At 35.0% G+C, this 24,456-nt stretch overlaps 1 protein-coding gene across 1 annotated transcript in view; it reads left to right on the top strand.

The window, feature by feature from the left end:
- The window catches only part of TRHDE (thyrotropin releasing hormone degrading enzyme), a 384,097-nt gene that overhangs the window by 240,881 nt on the left and 118,760 nt on the right, over positions 1-24,456 (top strand). The window contains exon 7 of the mRNA XM_036252398.1: positions 15,403-15,468. Within this exon, the coding sequence (XP_036108291.1) occupies positions 15,403-15,468 (66 nt within the window). The remainder of the gene's footprint in view (positions 1-15,402; positions 15,469-24,456) is intronic.

Genomic DNA, 24,456 nt, shown 5'->3' with positions numbered 1-24,456 from the left:
TTTTTATAGCTTGGGCCAAATGGTTTTTATCAGCTCATTTTAATGTCTCATTTCAGTGACCTTGTTGCCAGCTGAAGCCATAATGTTGCTGGACTGATTTGGAAGAGATTTGCTATGAGCAAAGTAGAACCCTTTTTCTTTTCTCCCAGGAATAAAGAAATAAGAGTCATTTGCCTTTTTCCTTTTACATTTACTCCATGTTCAACCATAAGAAACTCGAGTTGACCTTTAACTGCTTCTAAAAGGAAAGGGTGCTACGTTACCAGATGTTAGGGTGGTTTATTTCTCCTAGGCTTCTGGAAGTGGCAACCATCAATTTGTTCTTTGTTGTTGTTTGTTTGTTTTTGATTGATTATAAAAAGAATGGAGGAAAACTAGAGGTAGAAATTTGCTGCCATGTACAAGAAGCCAAAGTTTGAAAAAGTAATAATAGAACCTGTGATGCAGATATTTGCTTAGAGAGTGTTAAATATTTCTTTTTAGGTTCATAGGAGAAAGGGCATTGTACATTTTTATGTCTGTGTCTTGGGAAGGTCTTATCCTACAAAAGTGGTTTTTTCCAAAGTATGATCTGTGGAATACCACAATAGATTTCTCTTAAGATTATTTTCTTCCTCTTTACTCAGATATTGAGAATTCAGATATTATTGACTTGGTTTAATGGCATTACACAAAACTATACCTTAAATGGTGTTTAAACTATGAATTTCTTCTGTGAGCTTGCTTAATAAACTCTGGCAAAATTCTCTTTGCTTGCCTCTCTATGTACACATAACGATTCTTTGTGTTCACGAGCGACCACATCAGAAGGGTTTGTCTCACAATAAATGGCTTGGTGCTTTGGTTGCCTCGATGGTTATGTTTTTGAGTTTTGAAATTCTCTAGGTTCCAAATACATCTGTGTTTTGCCACACTGAAAATCAAAATCAAAAGCTGGAGGCAAAAGATGCCCTTATGTTTTACAAGAAGGGATGGTGATGAACACTTGTACCCTATTGACTGGTGTCTAGGTGTTACCAAGTCCTCAAGGCTAACCTGCTCCCCTTTACACTCTTTACCCACAAGCATCCAAACTGAAATTATAACTGCTGTCTTTATAAAGGAGAAGCAAAGGAATAAATAATCTATTTCTCAATGAAATACGTGAAGAGGCCAATTTATTTCCTTGAGAACATATGAAGGAGTTTTGATGAAACTTTAATCTGGGCATTTCATTCTCTCTGTGAACTCATCCTGAAGTCAGAATAATAGAAATGGAGACAGAGAAAACCTTACTCAAGCAATTATTTCCCTTGTCCTTCAAATATTGGGACAGTAAAATAATTTTTTTAGCTTCCAGAGAATCAGTCATTCCATGTATGAATGAATCTGACAATGAAGATTATAAAGTGTCATTCAGTTTTCAAGCCTATGCCCTAGACAAGATGTTTTCTTCTTTGCTTTTCTTCCTATATCTGAGTGACAAAATGATGTGGAGATTTCAACTGATGCATTTTTGTTGTGGGTTAATTGTGATGATGGAAGGATTAGTTATGCTGGTTTTTACGGATAATACATATTCTATTTATTATGGATCTGGTAGGATGGCAAATTCAGTTTTATAGCCCAATGGAGTTTGCAAGTGTGGCTTTATTCAATATTGTTCTTGAATTTGTGATGGCCCATCTGTGTAAATAAGCCTATCAACCTCTTGTGTGAGCCCATCCTTGAAGAGTTTCTCATATGGATGCTTAATGAAAAAATGTACTATGCCTTTGTCCTTGTCAGTGGTGTCAGAACATATGAGATATTCAGTACAACTGCTAAATAAAGCTTCTGCTGTAGGAGAAGGCCCAGTAACATTTTGTCTGGATGAGTAAGCACCTGGTACATACTGGGTTTCACAGAAAAAAAGACAGTCCTGAGCCCACATGAAGGACATGGTTATTTATGGTCATGTCTAGTGATTTTGCTCATGTGGAAAGTATGCCTAAAAGTCCAGAGAACTGACCTCCAAATCTCAAGTCTTCTTGACTTGAATTTCTTTAATTTTTCATGGAGACATCTTTTAATACTTGTCTCCCCAAATGCATTTATACCACTCACAGTAAACCTTACGCTAAGGTGTATTTGAATCTAGAGTTTCTGAATTAGACCAACAAGCTGTGGGTATTTACATAAAATACCCTGTGAATAACAGATGTGCTGAAATCTACTTCATTTTAAAATCATTTAGAAAAAAGTCACTTGACCGTATACATGTTTTAGAAAAGATTTGAAAACCTGGAATCTCTTTTTCAAATAAAATAACTTTGCTCTATAAACATGTATATTATTTTAAATTGAAAAGATATTGTATGTTTAGGTCAGAACTCAGTTATTTCTATTATTTCCTTAGGTTACTCCTTCTAAAAATATCAACTGTTTCAAATATAAATAATGGTGCAGTATAATGAAACACGTAAATGTTAATTAGCCTGATGGATTCTAAAATGAACAGATCCTTCCCAGTGTAATTTGGAATTGTTGAAATTTAGGTTTAGATTTGTTTGCCTTAACTGTATATAATTATATAGAACCTTCAGATGCTACCCTAGGCTTCTTCTGTTTCGTGTGTGTGTGTGTGTGTGTGTGTGTGTGTGTGTGTGTGTAGTTGGCAAATATTAGGTCACTGTCTTCTTCCCAAAAGGAATAACAATGAGCTATGGTAGAGGAGGATTTGGGAGCAGCAAGTAGATTAGTGGCAGGCTGGGTTAGATGGATGAATAAATGAATAAATCAAAGAAAGTGCCAGTTTGGAGGCCGAGCAAGAGCCCACACACAGCTGCTTGATTATGACTGGTCTTATTAAAGAATATCCTACTTTCTGGTGGATTAATACTTTAATCCTTAATATGAAAACAAAATATAGTTTATTAAAACTATCTTTAGAAGGACAATCTATGGGTTCCATTGATAATTAATGCCAAATAGTAAGTCTTTCATGTCTCTATTTTAGCCACGTTTTTCTTTCGTGTGTTTGCCCTTAAATCCCTAGTGGAGATGAAAAACAATCGGCTACGTGTACTTTATATGAACTTTTCCTCTGTTTGAAAGGTACTATTGTTTGGCTGGCCTTTTTTTCCAGGAAAAAATATTTTATCTTAGTTTTTAGGGCTTTTTATCCATCTCTGGATTTTCTCTAATGTCCCTCTGACATTTTAACCTATAATGTTTTTGTTCAATGCATAGTTATTTCAAATTATATTCAATAGAAAGATTTTTTTCTGCATTAGATTTTTCATCCCAACATCATGCCCATTCTGAACAGAGTTTCCAGAAGCTCAGATTCTCAGGAACAAAGGGTCCTGTGTTCCATTGTACTTATACTGGATGGATTTCTTTATATTTTTTAAAAGATAACATTGCTAAAATCTTTCTTAGCGACTCAGACAATAGCAATTGCTTACTTTTTGTTAGCTATTGGTGGAAGATTTAGAAATATTACCTCAAGACTCCAGCTTCCTTTGGCTTGGTTATTAAGCTTGAAAATGCTATTTTATTTTGCTGGGATGACTACTTTCTGAATGTTCTGTTGATGACATGTAATAGTTCACAAATCTACTTTACACATGAATATGCAGAGGCATTTTTTCCATTCCTATAAAATCAGTTCTTCATAACTTGCAAAATTGATTTTCCCTGGCATCATGAAGATTACACAAAAATGCCTGTCCCCTCCCACAGTTCACCTTCATCAGTGTCACTGTTAATACGGCTGCCCTTGACCGTGCTCCAGCCTGAGGCCAGTCAGCAAGGTGTCTGCACCTGGACATCTGAGTTCGGGAGGCATGTCTCTAAATGACTTTAATATAAATATGAAAAGGACCTTTTATTGCTAAGGGTTGTAATTTAATGGTTAAATGGATGGATTATTTAAGAAAAAGTTTTAAGAAATACTAAAAGCATTAGGACAACTCTATAAAAGGGAATAGTGACTTTGGGTAGCACAAAAGAGAAGCGTTAATGTAGATGGCTAATAAATTCTGTGTCTAGTTTTACAGAATTGCTTTCTTTCTGACATTCCCATGTGGGTTTGTCTTTAGAAAACAGGAGAAATGTTTATCAAGAGTCATTGATCTTTGTCCAAAATATTACTGCCGTTACACTTATTTAGTTTTCTTTTTTTGCTATTGTTTTTGTTACTATTTCACATATCAATGCATTTACTTAGTTATCTAGTTTAACAGATATGTATTGAGTATCAAGGCATGCTGACAAAAGCTGGGTTTTGCAGGACATGGTCCCTCTCCTCCTAACGCCTAGTGGTATGGAAAGCATTTGTTGTATGTCAAGTCTCAGAATAAGATAGATTGTGCTCTATGCCCAAGTAGATATAAAAATAAGTGCTGTGGCAATGGAGTACTATGCAGCGGTAAGAAAGAAAGATCTCTTATCCTTTGAGACGACATGGAGGGACCTGGAAAGTATTATCCTAAGTGAAATAAGCCAAGCAGAAAAAGACAAATACCACATGATCTCACTTATATACGGAATATAATGAACATAACATTCTGAGGAATACAGTAGACCCAGAAACATGGAAGTAGGGCACAGACTGACATCCCTCAGAAGAGGGGGTGGAGGGTGGGAAGAGATAAACCACAGAACTTATATGCATGTATGCATGACCAATGGACATGGACAACTAAGCCGGGGACAGGGCGGGGGTGGGATGAGGAGGGGGGTGCCAATGGGGTAAAAAAGGTAAAATATCTGCAACAAAAAAATAAATAAAAAATTAAAAAAAAATATTATTCCGCCAAAATGTGTTTTTAAATAAAAAAGAAATAAAAAAAAAAAGTGCTGTGGGAGAATTGTAATAACAATCAAAATTATGACTTGAATTAGAAAGTGTTTCTTAGAAAAAACTGATATTAGAGTTAAGGAAAGACAAGTTGTATTAGAGTTAAGATTTTCTTTGGGGCAACTGGGGGATTTCAGACCTGAAGTGGCTGTGGAAGGCATGGAGAGTGGGCCAGCAGGGGGACGAGACAGACAGCTCTCCCCCAGTCTCTCCCGGACAGTGCAGGCGCAGTCTGCGAGGAGGGTTATAAAGAGGAGCCAGATTTAGAACTGTTCTCCTAGGAGTCACATGCCCATTCGTTTTTTCTTCTTTCTTTCAACATATGCAGTATCTATTTTATACACTTTAAAAATTATAAACATCAATATATAATAAAACTAAAATTTAGGAAAGAACAATTAGGAAGTAGAAGGAATTTAACTATGTAATTAAATTTTGTGCTTTATAGATAACTTTCAAATATTAGAATATTTGGCATTTTGATTAGGTGAAAAAGTGAATGTTTATATTATTTATAAAATATACAACTTAATTGATTCAAGGTTAGTGCTGTACTCTAGTTTTCAGACAAAATATCCAATTGACACTAAATTGTATTACACTAACACAATCGTTGTTTACATAATAAACCATCATTTCTTAAGTTGCTAGCATTCAACGAAACCCAGCAATGCCTGGTTTCCAGCTATGACAGTTTAACTCCCATGAGGAACAATTGTCTTATAAAAAGTGACGAGTATACCATTTGTTCACTGATGTTGAAAAAACACAGTGATGTTGACCACTTTGTGCAATTATTTTATAGGCTATTGTTCTCATGTTCTAAAATGAACTTGGGAATAACAGTATTTAGATTTTTTTTTTTTTTTTTTTACAAACAATGGTGTTTTCTGAATTCTCAAAAGAAAATTAAATTAGTTTTACTCATTCAACACTGTTATTGGTTTGGGACATTTCACAATTCCATTTGGTTCAGAAATGAAACGTATACATATATATTAATTATTCTTTAAAAACATTTTTTTAAATTAATTTTTTAGAACGAGAGGAAGGGAGAGAGAGAGAAAAACATGGCTATGAGAGCACAGCTTTGACCTGGGGCTTCTGCGTGCCCCCTGCCAGGGATGGAGCCCACAGCCTTCGGTCTTGGGTCCACGCCCAACCAACTGAGCACACGGGCCAGTGTGGCTCAATTTTTCTTAAACCATAGCTTTGCTAATACCTTAAACTTCAATGGGAAATAATGTGTTTATTAATAATTTGATTTTAAAAAGAAAATTATTGTTTATAAGTTCTTTTATTTTTATTTTTTTATCCTCGCCCGAGGACACTTTTGCATTTATCTTCAGATAGAGCGGGAGGGAGAGAAGGAGGAGGGGAAAGAGAAACATCAATGTGAGAGAGACACATCGATTGGTTGCCACCCGCAGGACCCCAACCAGGGTGGAGACAAACTGCACCCAAGGTATGCGCCCTTAGTGGGGTACCGAACCCTGGTCTCTCTGGTCCATCGGCTAACGCTTTAACCGCTAAGCCAAACTGACTAGGGCATTTATTTATAAGTTCTTTATTATTTAAAGAGTTACTCCAAATTTCTGGCAAATTCAATTTAGCTAATTTTCTTTCTTTATTTGATAAGTTCGTTTTAAATTTTAATAAAATGGTAGAGCCAAAATACTCCGAGAGGCTCTACAGAGAGACCTTAGAAAAAGGGATTTACCACCCCTAAGATTAAGATAAGAGGAACACAAAGTTTCCTCTTAAAACATGGGAGACAATGAAATGAGATTGATTATAAGGTGTTTTAAGTTAGCAGTTTTCCCAAAGACCTCTATTTTTAAGTAAAAATCTCAAGAAATTGTTCAAGCATACAGAAAATACTAACAGGTATGCCTGGATTGCAAACCCAAATTTAACAAGTGTTTGTTTGCTCTCTGCCTGTAATGCTTTTTCTCAGCTCCCAACAAGACTTGCTTCTTTTAATTCATGTCTCTACTTAAATGCCATTTATTAGAGAAATCTTTTCTGCTTATCTTAATAAATGTGAGAGCCCACCTCCCTGAGCTCTCTCTACCTCCTTGGCCTGCTTTGTTTTTCTCCCTATCAATCATCAGTACTTGGCATGATTATCTGAAGCTGTTTCTTTATTTATGAACTGCTGCTTCTGCCAGATATAAACTCCATGAAAGTTATTTGGTTTGTTTTTTGCATCATTTTCAGTCCCTGTAAACAGTACCCAACACAGCAAACACTCAATAATTTTTTGTTAAATTTAAGAATAGATCAATCTTTAAGTTTCCCTTAGCATACCACCCACCCCAAGGTATTTGTGTCTATAGATACACTCCCACTACAATATTTGAAAGGTCTTGTTTCCTCGTATCCTTATCTATACTTGGTATTATTAAACTCCCACGTTTTTTGCCAGGTTATGGCTATGAAATGCTGTCTTAGGTGCATTTCCTTATTTATTAGTGAGATGAAGTATCTTTTGTATATTTGTTGCCATTTGGGTTTCTTTTTGAATTTTTTGTGTATATCCATTGCCCTTTTCCTATCTGTGGGGTCTTTCCTATAAAATATTTGCCTATTTATGTAATCATTAATAAATTAGTTTGGGGTTTTTGTATTGTGGATATTAATCTTTGGTTGCTAATAAGACTGTAATTTAACTTTGAGTTTATCATGTCTTTTATCACACAGATATTTTTAACTCAGTTGCAGTCTCTTTGCCCATTTTCTCTTTTATGCTTCATGTGTTTTGTTTAAGTATCCTTCTTTACCCCACATTCTTAAAGATAATGCTTTGACAGCCTTTCCTAATATTTTTAAAGTTTTGCATTTTATATGGTGTTCTTTAATCCATTTGGATATTTCCGCTGCCTTTTTATGTTGTCGTGTAAAATGTAATTTTATTTTCGTTTCGATAACCCATCTGCTCAGTGCTAATCGCTGAATTCCCTGCCCTGGTCCTGCCCTTTTGCAATGCTGCCCCATCAGCTACCAGGAGTGTGAGCTTCTCATGTTTGCAGTCCTGCGTCCTGGCCCCTTTCCACGTGGATCCCTGGCGATAGTGGCGTGATGATTCTCCTCGCCTTGTTCTCTTTCGAAATTGCTATTGTTAACTATTTGCTAATCCATATCAATTTTAAAATAAAGACAGTTTCTGGAAAAAATATCTTAGGAAGATTTTATAAATTAATTTTAAATTATTTGACATTTTTCTAGCTTTATAAGAAATATAATTTTTTTTTTTATATTTAGGTCCTTGTATCTTTGGTTGCGTTACATAGTTTTCTCCATGTAAATGCTGAACAACTTTTAATTTCTCCCTATAATTTTTGGTTTTGTTATATTTGTATTTCGCTTTTGAGAATAGGACTCTCTGTACATTGATTCTTAAGTTAGTTTTTGCTGATATACATCAATTCTCTTGATTTTTACGTGTTGATCTGTGTCAGGTAACCTTGCTCCCCTCTTTCATTGATTTTAGAGATTACTTGTATAGATTGTCTTGGATTTCTGTAAGGACTTTAACATCATCTCTAAATAATGCTAACTGATTGCTTCATTTTTATTGTTTGCTTCATAATTTTGTTCATTTACTTTATTATACTTTTGATTATATGTTTTAATAGAGGACATTCTTGTCTTTTCTCTTGCTTAAGGAGAACACATACAATATTTCATGAATCAGTATATTTTTGGAAGATGACCTTTGACATGTTAATGAATTCCCTTTCTTCCTACTTTACTAAGACATATTATTTTGAATGAATTCTAAGTCATAGCAAATGTTTTTCCTGCATGTATTGATTTATTTTATTTTTCATCTTATGTTTTATTCTTCCATGAACATTCATTTGAGTTTATAGTACTATTCTGTTTCAAATTTCTTTAATTGGATACTTTCATGTAAGTGCTACTTTTGGCATTGTTGAAAACCCCTGTTTTCTTGTCCCTGAATGTGTGGTCTTCTTTTTTGGTTTCTGATTGATTTTAATATAGATTACCCTGTTTGAACACCATGGCTTAGAATACTAAAAGACAGAAAGGTCCAGTTTACCATATATGCTGAATTTCACTATAGGGACGATTGAGTACCTGTGTATTGGCTATAAGCTTATGGTTTGGACTGCTGATTTGAAACTAGCAAGGAGTCAATGGTACCTCTCTTAGCTGGCACCATCTTTCACTGGCAATGAAAAAGATGCCAATAATAAATCTAAATGATATGACCTACTTCTAACTGTGGAAAGAAGAAAGAGTCATTTGAATCAATTAGTGAGTGATGAAAAATATTTTAATAAAGTGTATAGTTTAGAGTTAAAAGATTTATGACTCAGAGGACAGAAAGCTTTGAGGGCTAAGATATTTGTGGGAAGTTTCATGTTATAGTATGGACTTTCTCTGTGCTTTTGAATAATGTATAGGGTTTAAAATATAAGATTGAAAAGGAATAACATAGCAATTGAAGTAACTAGCATGATTAAAACATGAGGGTATAAGGTATGTTCATGGGATAATGAGGTGATTAGCTTGGCTAGAGATTGATTATACAGGAGTGGGCAAAAGTAGCAAGGAAATAAAAGAAAAATAAATAAATAAATAAATCAAGAATAAATTCTATTTCACATACTCACAACTATAAACCTACTTTGTCCACTGCTGTATATGGGGAAAAGTCTTGGTAGGTAGATGAGCTTCATTGTATGTGGCCTTGATTTACTACCATAGGAAATTAAAAAAAAAAAAAATCAGTTTGGGGGTTAGGGAGCTAACATGAAAAAGATGGTAATGAAGAAGATGAGGATGACTACATGCTTTTGTTGAAGTGTATTATCTGCCAAATACTGTTCCAAGGAGTGATTGAAATGAATCCTTGCAAAAGTCTAGAGGTGAGTATCGTTATCACCACCACCACCATCATCATTATCACTGGGAATAGTAGTCACTATTATTATTGTTGTATTCTAATTGTAGGTACTTAGGGAGCTCATCTAACATGACTAAGTTCTTACATCTAGTAGATGACAGAGCTAGGACTCTTAACAGACATTGTGCTTTTTCAGGAGTAATTATTAAAATTAGACTGATGTAGTCCATGAGATGGATTGTAAAAGTGAGAGGGCATCTGGAGTTGACCCTGGGAGGCTGCGGAGCAATTTCGCTATCAGGGCTTGGCCTCAGGAAGTCATCGATCAAGGGATTCCAAGTTCCAAGCGTAGGTGATTGGGGCCAGGGGGCGTTGATCCTGCCTCCTTTTAAAAAGTTAATTTTATTTCTCTTTTTGTCTTGTCTCTCTCTCTCCCTCCCTCCCTCTCCTTTTCTTTTTGGTAATCAATTTGTGAGTAAGCAATATTCAGGATTAAATTTTTTCTTTTTTTCTTTTACTCAGATCCTAAATATAACTATAATACTATTGCAAAAAAAGGTTTAAGAAAACCATGTTTTGAAAAAAACATGGAGGATTTAAGATATGCTTTTATTCCAGACCAAAGCCATTATTCAGTAACAAATCATGTTAAAACATCACATAATCTTGACACATGTTCAGATGCAATGCAGACACTTCATTTAGAAATTTACATTTTAAATGTACTTTAATTTAGAATCAATAGACTAATTTTTTTTTTAGTAACTTAGAAAGTAACAAGAAAGTCTTGCCTCATAGGTTACTATGCTAACAAATAACTCAACAGCATGGATGCATGGATGCATATCTGGAGAAAAGTTCCAGTAACCATTATATCTGTGTAACTTTAGACAAACTAATTTGATGCCTATCTCTCCCATATGTAAACTGAGTATAATGATACATTGTTCTTTACCTGCTCATATCCTGAATAAGAGCCAACACATCTGTAATGTGGAATATTGGAACATACCAGCTAAAGGACAAGTCATTTATACTTGTTTGGATTTCAACATTAAAAGTTGCCCTACGAGGTCAGGTCTGCTGAGAAGACACTGTGGTATGTAAGGTGTTTGAGAGAGGAGCCCATGGAGGCGGGGGGGGGGGGGAGCTGCCTTGAGATCACAGGACAGTTCACAGCCTGCACTATGAGAGGATGGAGGAAGCATTGAGTTGAAAGAGTCTCAGACAGCAGTACAGTTAGTTGCTAGAAACATCCCTCCAGGCCAGTGGGGAGTCTTGAAGTCAGAGTTTCCCATTAGAGGAGTCCCCTCTTGCTCTGGAATGTGCTCACCTTAGTTCCACTGCGGTGCACAGTCATTGGCGGGGAATAGACTAGGTACGTGCGGCCTTCAGGGTGGCCAATACAGAGGAGCAGCAGGAGGAAATCTGAGCAGTGCGTTTTCACAGCCTCCACATCCACATACGGCATCTGTTACAGATACCACTGGCCCTGGCCAGGTACCTCAATTGGTTAGAGCATTGTCCCCGAACACCAAGGTTGTGGGTTTGATCCCCAGTCAGGGCACATATAAAAATCAACCAATGAATGCATAAATAAGTGGAACAACAGATCGACATCTCTCTCTCTCTCAAATCAATAACATTTAAAAAATGTAAAAAGAAAGATCACTATTTTCACCTTTGCTATCCCTTTGTTCTTACTGAACCTGCTGTACACTACCCTATGCTTCCCAGTCCATCGTGTTCTATCAGGCTAGCTGATTTTGTCTTCTGTCCCTTCGCCAGTCCTGGACATGTTGGTCAGCTACTTCAGTGATGTCTCACTGAATCAGGTTTCCCTTCATTTTCTGTGGACAGTTACTGATTCCACGCTCTCAGTACCTCTAAGAATTTCCTTTCTTTTTCTAAGTTCTTGCTATGCACAAGGCTTCTGGGGAGTATCATGTAACTATTTTGATTTGGGATCACAAGAAATAATCCAAATTCATTAAGATGACTGATTTTGGAATTAGATATTAGTGGAATTCTCGTCCTGGCTCTATAATTTACTACCTGTGTTAATTTGAGTAAGCTATACAACCATTTATGCCTCAATCTGACCAATAAAAATAGTGGTGTTTTTCTTACAATAATGTGAATATGGCATGTAGTAATTGCTTAGTGAATGACAGGTACATTATTAATAAATTTAGCTAGGATTTATGACTTTTCTTCCCATTTCTACAGTTTTGATTCCGATTACTGTCTCACTGGAGTAAAAAAACTAGTTCTACTCTTTCAACTCACAAAATCTCGGGAATGCTTCTGCTACATTACTGTGACTCAGTGTTTATTGAGAACCTACTGTGTTCCAGGAACCGTTTCTTGCAATTATCTGTAGTGGTGAATCAAACAAACCAAGTCTGCTTGTGCTTTACATGTTCACACCTGCATGACTCAGCAGAGGTCATACCAAGAAATGCTTCCTGTTTACCTTTGCTTATGGAATCCCACCATCCTTCAAGGTCCAACACCAAGGCCCCGTCGTTAGGTCCTCTCTGACATGCATCCCTCCAAATATAACAAACTTTTCTTCCTCTGAAACACAGTCAAATATTTCGTTTGTTTTGCAATTCATCTTATACTCTGTTGTATCTTCTTATCTCACTTATGAGGTTTTGAGGTCCCGGAGGACAGAGATTTGTGGCAAACCTGTTTATATTCTACAGGATACTGAGCACACTGCCTTACTCAATAAGCATATGTTAAAGGAATAAATTAGTTGCAATCTCCCTCTCTTCAAAAGTGATTACTTATCACTAAGGTACACCAATAAAGTAATAAACTGTATATCCTGGCTGAACAGTCTTCAAGAATACAAAGTAATTGCTATGCATGCAACTAATTTCTCTTTCTGTTTCATCCAGTTATTACATAAAGGAGCAATGCCTCTGAGCCCAGCACAGGGGGTGGGGATACCAAGTCATAAGGGCACAGGCCTTTCTCTGGAGATGTTTACTGCCTTTGAGACTGACATGAATGAAAGTGATTACAATGTAAATTAAAATAAATTTTTGCTAGGAACTTATATGAGAAAGATACCTCAAATAGAAAAATTACTAAGTGAGATATGGGTTTATAAGTATACTTTTGTGGAATGGTCTTTATGAAACCTTAAAAAATTGAGGGAGTAGTTTTTATCCTACTATCTCCCTGGACCTTAGTATAGTAATTACAATGATGGGTTTTCTTGAGCACGTCTCAAAATAATAAAACTCTTGTAGAAATAGTCTATTTTCCCCCATAAATGTGTTCAGGCTGCCTAACACCCAGTTTATTTGGGGCTGGAATTTTGAATCATAAGTGAGTGTAAGTTAACATATTGTAAATAATATTTGCTTGGTGAAAACATGTTTTAAGGACATGATGAAAGGGCACTCAGTGTTTTGTTTTGTTTTTTTAAAGGTTTGCAATGAGTTACGCCTGCATTAAGAGGCGTGATCTTTGCTGTGAGCCATACACAGTGGGTGCCATGTATATGTTGGCCGAGAAGACAGTTGGAGAGGCCATCTGTCTATGAAGTTTTATGAAATAAGGATTTTAAAATGTAGCTTTGGAGAGAAAAGGCTTGTTAAATATAGAAGAGTCTATGCTACTCTGGAGAATTTAAAATGTTCAAGTGGGCAGCACAGCATATTTTTAAAAAGTTAATTAAATTACACAATATAATAATAATAGGGAGTTCAGTGATATATAACTTTTATATATTGATTATATTTCTAGGTTTTATTTCCTGTTAGCATTCTGCTCCAGCTCAATGGAGACAGGAAAACCGGTACATTCTTTATGATTAGAAAGGATTCTTTGCCATTAGCTTATGCTAAATTGATAGTTTTTATAGCTCGACAAGAGACCAAGTCATCATTACCTGGAGGGAAATACTTAAATCATCTGAAGATGGCTATTCTGTTCTGAAGGAAATTTTGAGATGACTACTTGGGAGTCTAAGTCTCACTCCGCAAGTGGCAAGGAGCAGTTTTGCTGCAGAATTGACTGTTTCCACCCTCAGGGTGGGTATATCACACCGGGGAATGTATAGGAGGAGGGTTTGTGAAGGAAATTCAAGGAGCAGAGCTGAAAAATTCTAAAGAAAATTCTAATCTGGTATCCAGATTGGTTCATAAATACTTTTATCTTAGGGATCTATACAAGTATGCAGAAGATAAAGAGGAAGAAGTAAAAGAAAGAGCAAAGAGTACAAGATGTGGGAGAAAAAATGTATCAGAAGAGGCACAAAACTTGATGGCTTGTCCAGCTTATTATTTGTTGAGTTGTGAATAAAATATCAATTTGGGGAGCAGTTTTTTGGTGATTACTGAAATTTTTGATGACATCTCTTTAATGGTGATTCATGGAGCCTGAGTACTGTATTGCACTAAAATCCTAGAATTCTAGAAAGCAGTTCTGGTAACAACGAAATTCCTCCTTGCGTCTTTGGACTGGCTGCCAGAGTTCAGTCCTGGACAGCACGAGTCTGTATGTGGTTGATATGATTCTTTTATAAAAAAAGAGACACCTGGTAAGAAATGAGTTACTGGAGAGTGAATCTGTAATGAATTCGATATGTAAGTCATAAGAGAGTTTCCCTCTAAAACCAGGCTCTTATGTATGTGTAAACTTTTGTTGCTTATAATCCACCACACCATAGTTAAAACAATTTTGTGCAGATTGACATATGTTTTTGAAAGCTTATTTATATTGTGCATACAAATTTGTGATCATCCAGGCTTAACTATCATTACTTAGAATGTTTCATATTGATTACATGTCCACCTTTTTGCATTGAGATTGTTCTACAACATTATAATAATTGTTCTCAAGGTGAGGTAGACTCTTAAATTAGCATTTTCCTCTAATACTCTAAATAATTTTATCGATCACATGTTTTACTTGTATATGGATATATGGCTACAGCCAGCCTCTAAAAGAAATAGACAGGAAATAAAAATAACTAGTTTGATAAAATACTGATAGCTAACACTCAAATCATGGTTACTATTTTTCAGACCATGTTTTAAGTGCCTTACATATCTATTAATTCCTTCTAGCTTCAAAACACCTGTATTAAATCAGGACTGTTATTGTCTACAATTTACAAGTGAGAAACAGGAAGTTAAATATTTTTTCCCGAGTAACCACGATGCGTAGGTGGCAGAGCCAGGATTTGAACCAACAGTCGGTCTGCTTGGTATTCCTGCTCTCCACTTCCATAGCTAAACTATTCTTGGTTGAGCCGGGTTAGAGGAAGTATCTATGTTACTCCAATGCTATATTTTAATATGATTACTTATTAACATGGGTATTCTCCCTTACTGGATTATAAAATTGTAAGTATAAGAATCATGTTTTATTAACTCTGTCTTCCATAGTACTTAATAAAATTTTTTATTACTCCTGAATTACAACTTATTATTGCCCTGAGATATTCTGTTCAGGAGATTTCTATTTTGAAATCATTGCTCTTCTAGTCACAAAACAAAAAATGCAATTGTTACCTGTAAGAGAAATATTGTATTCATGATTTTCTTATTTCTTAACTATTTTAAAGAATAAAATAGCATGAGTGAATCAAACTATTTTTAATTAATATAGGATAATTTTAGAATCATGTTACTTGGTTGAAATTCTTTTCTTTTTTAAAAATACTCTTTTCCCACAGGGTGCTGCCTTAATTAGAATGCTGGCTAATTTTATGGGCCATTCAGTATTTCAGAGGGGTTTGCAAGTAAGTAAAATGCTTCCTATTTTCTCTTATCTTTTTCCTGTCCTTATATTTATTTTAAAGATTTTTCACAGCTTGAAAAATTGCTAATACAAAATTGCTGAATTTGATGGAAAACTTTTGGATGAGTAAAGTAAGCAGTATCTTTCCATATGACAAATGAAACAGGTAAGATACGATACCGACCGATAAAACTCAAACTGCTATATCATTTAGAATCACTTTAATACACATTTTTAAATGGAAGTAATTTTCAAATCTGTCAGATCCTAAATAATCTACAAAATATTTTTTGAGTCTGCATCCGTTTTCTTCCATTTAAAATTTTATGTACAGTGAAAACAAATTATGTTCGCCTGACAAAAATATGTATCTGAGAAAAATCTTAATTTCATTTCTCAGATATATGCCTTTTAGGTTGTTGTTTTATTGTTGATATGCATATTTTTATTTGTTTCAAAACTATTTAAATATTTTAAATTAGAAAATATAATCCTTTAAACAAAAGGGAAGAGCAAACAGTTGTATCATACTGCATTTAGAGTATGAGGTATGGAATCTAAAAGTGGGTTCTTACCACAGAACTTATATGCCTGTGTGCATAACCAATAGACATGGACAGCAAAGCTGAGGACGAGGCGGGGGTGGGGTGGGGACGGGGTGCCAATGGGGTAAAAGAGAAAAATCTGTAACAAAAAAATAAATAAAAAATTAAAATAAAAACAAAACAAAAATAAAAGTGGGTTCTTAGAAAATAAAGAGCCTTCACTCTTGAAAGCAAACACAAACATAGAAAAACAGAACTTTTATTCCATTGAATCCATTGAAGTGAATCATGTTCCTAGCAGCTGTGATTGATGAATTATTTATGATGCATTCTGCTACTTAGAAGTGTCCTTTAAAGTAAATTGATGTTCACCTGAAATACAATTATGCTAAGACAGAGAGAGCAATCAATCTTATCTGTTCTTAGTAAGCTTTTCATTTTGAAATTTAAATAAACTACATATGGGCTCAGGTCATATTTTAGTAGCGTAATTCTATATTTACCCAAAATAAATGAAAAGATAAAATACCAAGCAAGAGTTAAATGTTATGACAAAGCTATATATACTTAACACACAAAAAATATATAAATGTCTTGAAGAATAGTTATCCTTTGAAAATGTTTTTACAGATTTGTTCCAGCGGAGCTTGGAATTTACTTTAATCAGCTCTTTCGATGAGGGACACCTTCAGACTAGCTGAGTTCCACTGAACCTATGAGCCGGGTGCTAAAGTCTCTATTCTGGTCACATAGTTGGGAAAATCTTTTTTCTCGAGGAGTGCCCTCTGTGAATATCAACTTTCTGGAGAAATATTCTTCCTCGCCCCACTCTTTTGTTTTTCCCTGTTGAAGTTGTAGCGTGACTGTTCCAGGAAATATCTAAGCTTTCATAAGGGCAACGGAAATCGAATTTCATTTCCTGGTAGCAAGTTGATGTGAAATGATTTTCTACATACAATTTTTATTGTTTTTCCTCATATATGCATGTGGATTTGTTTGGAAGATTAAATAACTATAGTTATATTATTTGGAAAGGATTTTGTCTTGCAACATTTTCCTTTATCCTGTCGTGCTTCCTATAGTATGCGAAATACATCAATTTTTAAGTCACCTGATTCTACTGACCCGGTCTGTTCAGTTTTATCTGAAACAGACTCTTCACCCTCTGACTCACATTTATTAAACTTTCATCGGACACTTGTGTTGATGTGTACCTGTATGCTCTGATACTTGATTTGGTTAATTTTCGGCTGAGGGACTCTATGCTTGTCAACATTGCATTTCATTTGCCTTGTGACATCTCATTGATCAGATAGATCTGTATCCTTCAGTATTTCCTCGCAGCTTTATTTATACTCATCACTCAAACTGATTTAGTGTATCATCAGCAGTTTGGATTAGTTTACAGTAGATCCCTATGTCTAGGTGATAAATTATCGTCTCTTGTGCATGAAGATGTATGGGATACATTTTGGAAATGACCTCCTGAACAGACACTTTATGTCATGGTGCTGAGTGGTCACAGAGTTGATATTAATATATTTCCCATCCACAAGGCTCTAGGGAGTCTTGGTTTTATAGTCTTGTTGAAAGAGCTAATCTGGACTGTCAGTGCTTGCCTCTGCTGGAAAATCTATTAATTGTTTTTACATTAACCATAGCTATTTCTGTATTGACAAATAGAGATTAGATTTGCAGACAGATCCAGGGTTAGATTTACAGGTGTAAGCATTTCCAAATACTATGTTTTTCATATATTTTTTCTCCCTTCCTTCCTCACTTTCTCCCTCTGTCCTTCCTTTCTGTTCCCTTTTCATTATTCTTCCACCACCTCCCCTTCTTCCTCCTTCTTCTTTGTACTTGGTCCTTAGCTTTCATGTTTCACATAAGAACGATAATGGTGTAAGTTGTTTTTCTCTAAACTTGTGTTTTCTTACAACTTTTATATTCTTTTAACTCATGCTCTTTGGGGAACAAGGCAAATATATTCTTTTTTAACCAGTGCAACCACAGAAAAATTATATATAATAAATAATTAATATGTAATATATAAAATAGATATAAAGTAAATTATACATCTAATATTTTTCTATATTAAATATGAAAAAAATAATATAGACAAGTAGTAGGTTTCTGGGAAGTTCCTGGGTCAGTTCACATCTTCATATTTAACAAAGTATAAGACAATAGATTAAACTACATTTTTCTGTCTTTTGTAATATTTTATATTGGAAAATATAGTTTAATTTCCAGCTCACACATATATTCTTCAGTAGGAAGGAGACTCAGAGACTTTTTGAAAAAAAGTTTTGCTCCTAAGAGCCACATAATCCATTGGGTCAGCTATTAGTAAGTCTACAAAGCAGTTTTATACGGAATAATCACAGCTTTCCTTAGTCTGGTCTTCTGATACATTTTTGTCTAATTCCCCTTACTTCTTGAATTTTGTCTGATGCATAAATCACTCAGTCTTGCATAGTTTTTAAATAAATTCCCTCAAAACATTTTTTTTGAAATAGCATATACATGCATAAAAGTTTTATCCTGGCTACATTAATAAGTTAGCTTCTGTTTTAATGTTAAAATTGAAAGGGAAGCGTAGAGCCTACCAAGCTTGAACCTTTGTTTGATTTTTTATGCCATTTGTAAATAATATATTTTTGAAACATAGAAATGTTTATATTTTTGTACACTGTACTTATCTATTATCTAAATAATTCATTTCCCAGAGTCATAGCAGGCATACTTTGGGAAGCATGAGGCAATGTTTCCAATTCATGCCAGGTTTCCTACAAGTCACTTAAATCTTTCTTGACCTTCGACTTTATAGTTATAAAATAAGAGTTGGACAAAATGCTCTCTAGGAATTTTTCCCCCACATTTTAAATTCTCTGAATCTAAGATTTATTTAATGCATTTTATTAGTTAGAAAATTTGGGTTTTGGAAAGCTGTTTTAATTTTTTTGAAAAATTTGTAACCTAGATGTACAAATATGAGTGACTCCCTGTACTTGAATCTTCAGTAAATCATCTGAATATTAAGACTATATGGCATTCAATGTATATGCAGTTGACCCTTGAACAATATGAGTTTGAACTGTGGGTGTCAGCTTATATGCAGATTAAAAAAAAATACTTGTACTGTTTTCAATCTGTGGCTAGTAGTCCTCAGATGTGGAGGGTCGACTGTATACATTGATTTATGCCATAGATAGGGGACTTGAGCATATGCAGATTTTGCTATTTACAGGGGTCTTGGGAAAGTCAAAAGTTATACATGGATTTTGACTGCAAGGGGGTTGGTGCCTCTACCCCCACATTATTCGAGGGTCAACTATAGCACTGTGACTAGTCCAACCAACCAGCATTTGTTGTTACTGAGGGGTTTGCTAGTAATATGTTTCTTCTTCTTCTTCATTTTTTTTTTTTTTTTTTTGTTCGTGAAACTTGCCCTTGGTGGGAACTGAACTGGGGACTCTCTGGTCCGCAGGCTGATGCTCAACTGCTGAGCCAGGGTGTAATATATTTCTTTTGCCAGTATTAGGAAACAACTTATATTTCCTTTGCTTTTTAGTTATCTTTCCTATTTTGTTACACTTTATATTTTGCTCTGGATACTTTACTTTTGTTATTAAACTATAGTTATTTTCAATGACATTTTCTAAGGACTTAATTTTTGAAGTCTTGGCTATTTGCAGTATATATGTTGTTCTTACTAAGGTCAGAATTTCTACTTGTGTTCCTGAAATCTGCTGAAACTGACTCTGCTTATGGGTCTGACTGCATTGAGGTGGTTGGAGGTTGGTCTGGAGGAGAATCCTCCTCTCCTTTGATGAGTGTCATTACAGAGGACTGAAGGAAGGGATAACTGACTTTTTCAATGATGAGAAAAGCTACTTTTGAAGCCAAGGGAAACTCAATGGAATTTAGACTTTAAAGGTCCCCATTTCAATTCCCAGTGTCCCACACTTTCTCAATCAGTGTCCTAATTTTTACATAAGAGACCCAATAAAGCCATGAAATTTACTGGAGTCATGATTTTACCACTCAGAATTTCAACCTTAGTTTGCTTTTCAGCTATATTGAATCTAAGGCTAAAGGAGATACAAGACTCTTCTAGCATGGTCAGAGAACATCTCTGATTCCTTACCAATACCTTCAGCTGAGAAGTTAAAGCACTGAGGTTATAGTATTCTTTTTCTAATCTCTCCAGTCTAATCAGACATAGCTATTCTTGTTGCAGATTTTGTAATTCTCTATTCTCCTGTAGTGGTCTTTTGAAATAGTCATTTGTTTTTCCAAAGCCAATTCTTCTATTTAGACAACTATAAATGATCATTTAAGAATCTGTCTTGGCCCTGGCCAGTTTGGCTCAGCCATTAGAGCGTCAGCCCACAGACCAGAGAGTCCTGGGTTCGATTCCTGCTAAGGGCATGTACCTCGGGTGCAGTTTGTTCTCGCCTGGTTGGGGTTGTGTGGGTGGCAACCAGTTGATGTGTCTCTCTCATGCCGATGTTTCTCTCTCTCTCTCTCTCTTCCCCCCTCTCTCCTTCCCCCTCTATCTGAAGATAACTGCAAAAGTGTCCTCGGGTGAGGATAAAAAAAAAAAAAGAATCTGTCTTGGCCTTGAAAGCATAGATTTCCAGGACTTTTATTACCCATTCTCAATGCTATTACCTCATTTAAATCTAATCACGACAGGCAAGCATCTTTGAGGGTTTGTTTCCTGGAATATACCACTCCTGGTATGTAACACAGTAGACCAATCAAAATTATGCTATGTACATCAAGCAGAAAGGTATTTAACACAGAGTATATGAATTTTCTAAAACTGTTGGGAAGACTAAAGGAGTAAACATCAGGAAAGCCACTCCTAACTTCAGAAAATAAGAAATTTAGGTATCACAGGAAACTGATACCTATGTCCTTAACTGCCTGCAGCACACCTGGAAGCGACTGGGAGGGAGTAGCTTACCTTGGCCTCTGCCAAATCCCACATGCCTGCTCATTGTTATCTGAGCGATGATGACTCCTTCTTTCGTGCTTTCCATAGCTCCTATGTGCACTTTTCATGCAGAACTTAAACTTGGACCTAACTGTCAAAGGATTCCAGTAAATAAAGCTTCTAACTCCTATAATGCACAAGCACAGAGAACACAGTGGGAATGGTGATAAATTGCTAACAGGCAATCTGGCACACTTAAATCTATCAATGTCTTTGTTCTGTTGATTAAATCATATTGTATTATTTTTGTAGGTTGTCATATTAACATATGGAGATTTGAAATATATTAATGCTTTTATTTTATTTAATACTCACTTTCTTTATATATGTATTAAGACCATGCAATACTTTGTAGCTAGAGCAGATGTTTTCAACTGATTTTAGTAGTTTTGTAAAAATTTATGATGGGAGAAATTAAAAAAATAAAACAATCAATGGCCATAATTCACTTATTTTCTAACTATAGCTCAATTGCCTGTGGCCTATAATCTCCAGTTTCCTCTGTGAATGAATGAGTTGATTTAGTGGTGTCAGGCTGAATCAGTACCAGTAATATGTCTAAAAATTTTAATTTTTTAAAGTTATTATTCTTCTAAAATAAGGAACCAAAGAAGAAAAGACAGGGGACTTACTATTGGGAATAACTATTTTTTAAAGATAAATATAAAAAGTTCAAAGATTTGGTTTGCATAATCGCAACTGTTGGCTCTTCATTCTACATCTCCAGGTGGTCAGATCCTCATGGGATATGGCAGATGTAGGGGAAAAATCTAAGCAGCAGTTTGCCTAAGTTGCTTTTAATTTAAGACCAACTATATGTAGGACATCTGGAGTGTAAGTTTATGTGTTTTTTTCCAGTTCAAGATTTTCTCTTAGCGATGATTTCAGTGAGTAAAGATGGCAAAAAAAAAAAAAAAAGAAACCCACAAATGCATGATACATCACCTGTAAGGACTTATGAGTCAGCATAAAATGCAATAGGCAGGTCACCTGTAACCAGTAACTCCCTCTTGTATACGGGCTCAAGTTACCCTACATAATGTGATTCTTACCTTTAGCACCTCATATTTGCCTGTGGCATAAATATCTCCAAATCTCTTCCTCGGTCATCCTGTAAACAAAAGCTGGCAAGATCACTTTGTAGGCTCCACATCTGTTTAATAATACACTGTTTGAATGTAATTTTCTTATTATAATGTCACAAGCAGAAGCAGATTCCTAACTGCAGGACACTGGGTAGAGTACATGCAATGGAACCTCACTTCTAGCTTTTTTTCCACTTGGACAATCTTTAATGCCTAATATTGTTGCTGACTTTCATTTCCTATATGGTTACTGGAATAGAAATATGCTGCAATTTTGCCCTCATTTTTTTCTGTCTTTGGAAGTTCTTGGTTATTCCATAAATCTCCCTGAAATCTCCCTTTTTCCTATGAATAAATCCTTCCTTTAAATTCCTCCTTCAATAAAAACTCCCCATTCCAAAGAATCTTTCAGCAATCTTACATCTTTCATATCTTAGGGTTCTTATTGTTTAAGTGCATGCATACACATCAAATTTCACCGATATGTAGCTATGCTTATGCATGTGATCCATAAATTAGGATCTTCTGTTTCTTAAACTTATTTTTATTGTTGACACATTACTGTTCTCCCCAAGGCCCCTGCCCCTTTTCCTCCATTCACCCAGCACCTGCCCCACCCCAGGTCTTCACCACACTATTGTCTGTGTCCACGGGCTATAGGGCTATGCATATATGCACGTACATTCTTTGGTTACTCTCTTCCCATCATCCCCAAACTGCTCTCCTCTGAGATCTGCCAGTCTGTTCTATGCATCCATGACTCTGGACCTTAAATTCCAGTAGTTCAAATCCTCATTACATAAGTATTATAGGCTTATTTTTAAAATAAGTAATTCATGTAATGATTCTTTTAGATAGAGTTTGTACATGACTTTGACCTTTCTTATTTCATTTTTACTTGGTTTAATCTCCCTAGTTACATTTTTTCTCTAATTTTTTTCTGGAAATAAAAGAATAAAACTATAATTATAAAATCCTCAGATAATATTGATCGGCTCAGTAGCTATTAAAAATAATTAGTACATAGTACTATTGCTTTTTCTTTTCAAACAAAACAATATTGTCTTAATGACTTGAGCCTAGCAGTATCATTCTTCATGTTGTTATGACTCGACACCAGGGAATCGAAATTATGAAGAAAGATTATTGTTAAGCTTGATATAAACTCAAATCCTGAAATCCATGTCAGAAAATGAGTCACCTTCTTGCTCAACCAATTAGGGTAATTCAATATCATCTAAAATATGGTTGAATAAAGAGAGATTTCTCTTGATTAATATTTAACTGCTCTTTTCCATAAGGTAACCTACAGCAAGATGTTTGGCTCCAATTATCAGAGTGGAAATTGCTTATGCAAATCAATGTAAGGCAATGAGGTGTGGATAAAAAGCAAAAGGGAAATATCATTATTATTGGTTTGTGCTCATAAAATTCTGATAGCCTGAAGGTAATGACAGGCACAAAGCCATAGGGATTATTAGTAGCAACAACATATTCAATAACTTGTGTTCCAATGAGAAGTTATATATTAACATGTATACACAGGATTTTCATTTGATAACTGCTGACTTACATTTATGAGAGAGTATTTGCTCCCTTGCATATAGGTTTCCAGATAAATGAAAAGTCAGAAAATAATAGAGGAGCAGAGACAGTGTGTCAAAGTTGATTTCCTTTCTGAAGAGAAAGTATTTTTTCATCCAGATGGTAGCTGAATAATGCTTAATCTGAAATGAATGACTATAGGAAGTTTTTGCTCAAATTTCCCCATGTTTCATGTAAAGCATTGTGTGATTTTGGATATGCTACAGGTAGAAAAAGTTAACACTTCCTAATAATTGGCTGTGATCACTCAATACTATACAGGGTGGGGTAAAAGTAGTTTTATAGTTGTGAGTATGCAAAACAGTTTATTCTTGTATTATGTATTAATCCTTGTATTATTTTCCATACGAACAACTGTAAGCCTGCTTCTGCCACACCCTGTATGAGAATGTTATGATGTTTAGTCATATATTTGACATAATTAGCATTTACTTTATTTAAGACCTAACTACATAGCTAAAATTAATGAGCATGTTATAGATGAAAAAAGTATTAATTTTAAGAAAATAGTTCATGGATGTGAGAATTAGGAAATTATCTCTAATAAAAAAAACAAGTACTTTTAAATATTAAATAGCAAAGGTATTCACATTTCTGAATCAGAGAGAAATTATATTTATCAGTTTTGATTAATTTGTTTATATACATCCACAGGTTGAATCCTTATCATTTTGCCTTTTAATTAAATGTTGTGAACTGACCACTCTGACTATAGCATTAATTAAAAAAATCTTTATTCTTAAAGACAT

This window comes from Molossus molossus, unplaced genomic scaffold, assembly GCF_014108415.1.
Source record: "Molossus molossus isolate mMolMol1 unplaced genomic scaffold, mMolMol1.p scaffold_m16_p_10, whole genome shotgun sequence".
NCBI classification, from domain to species: Eukaryota; Metazoa; Chordata; class Mammalia; order Chiroptera; family Molossidae; genus Molossus; species Molossus molossus.
This window is presented reverse-complemented; position numbering and strand designations above follow the sequence as displayed.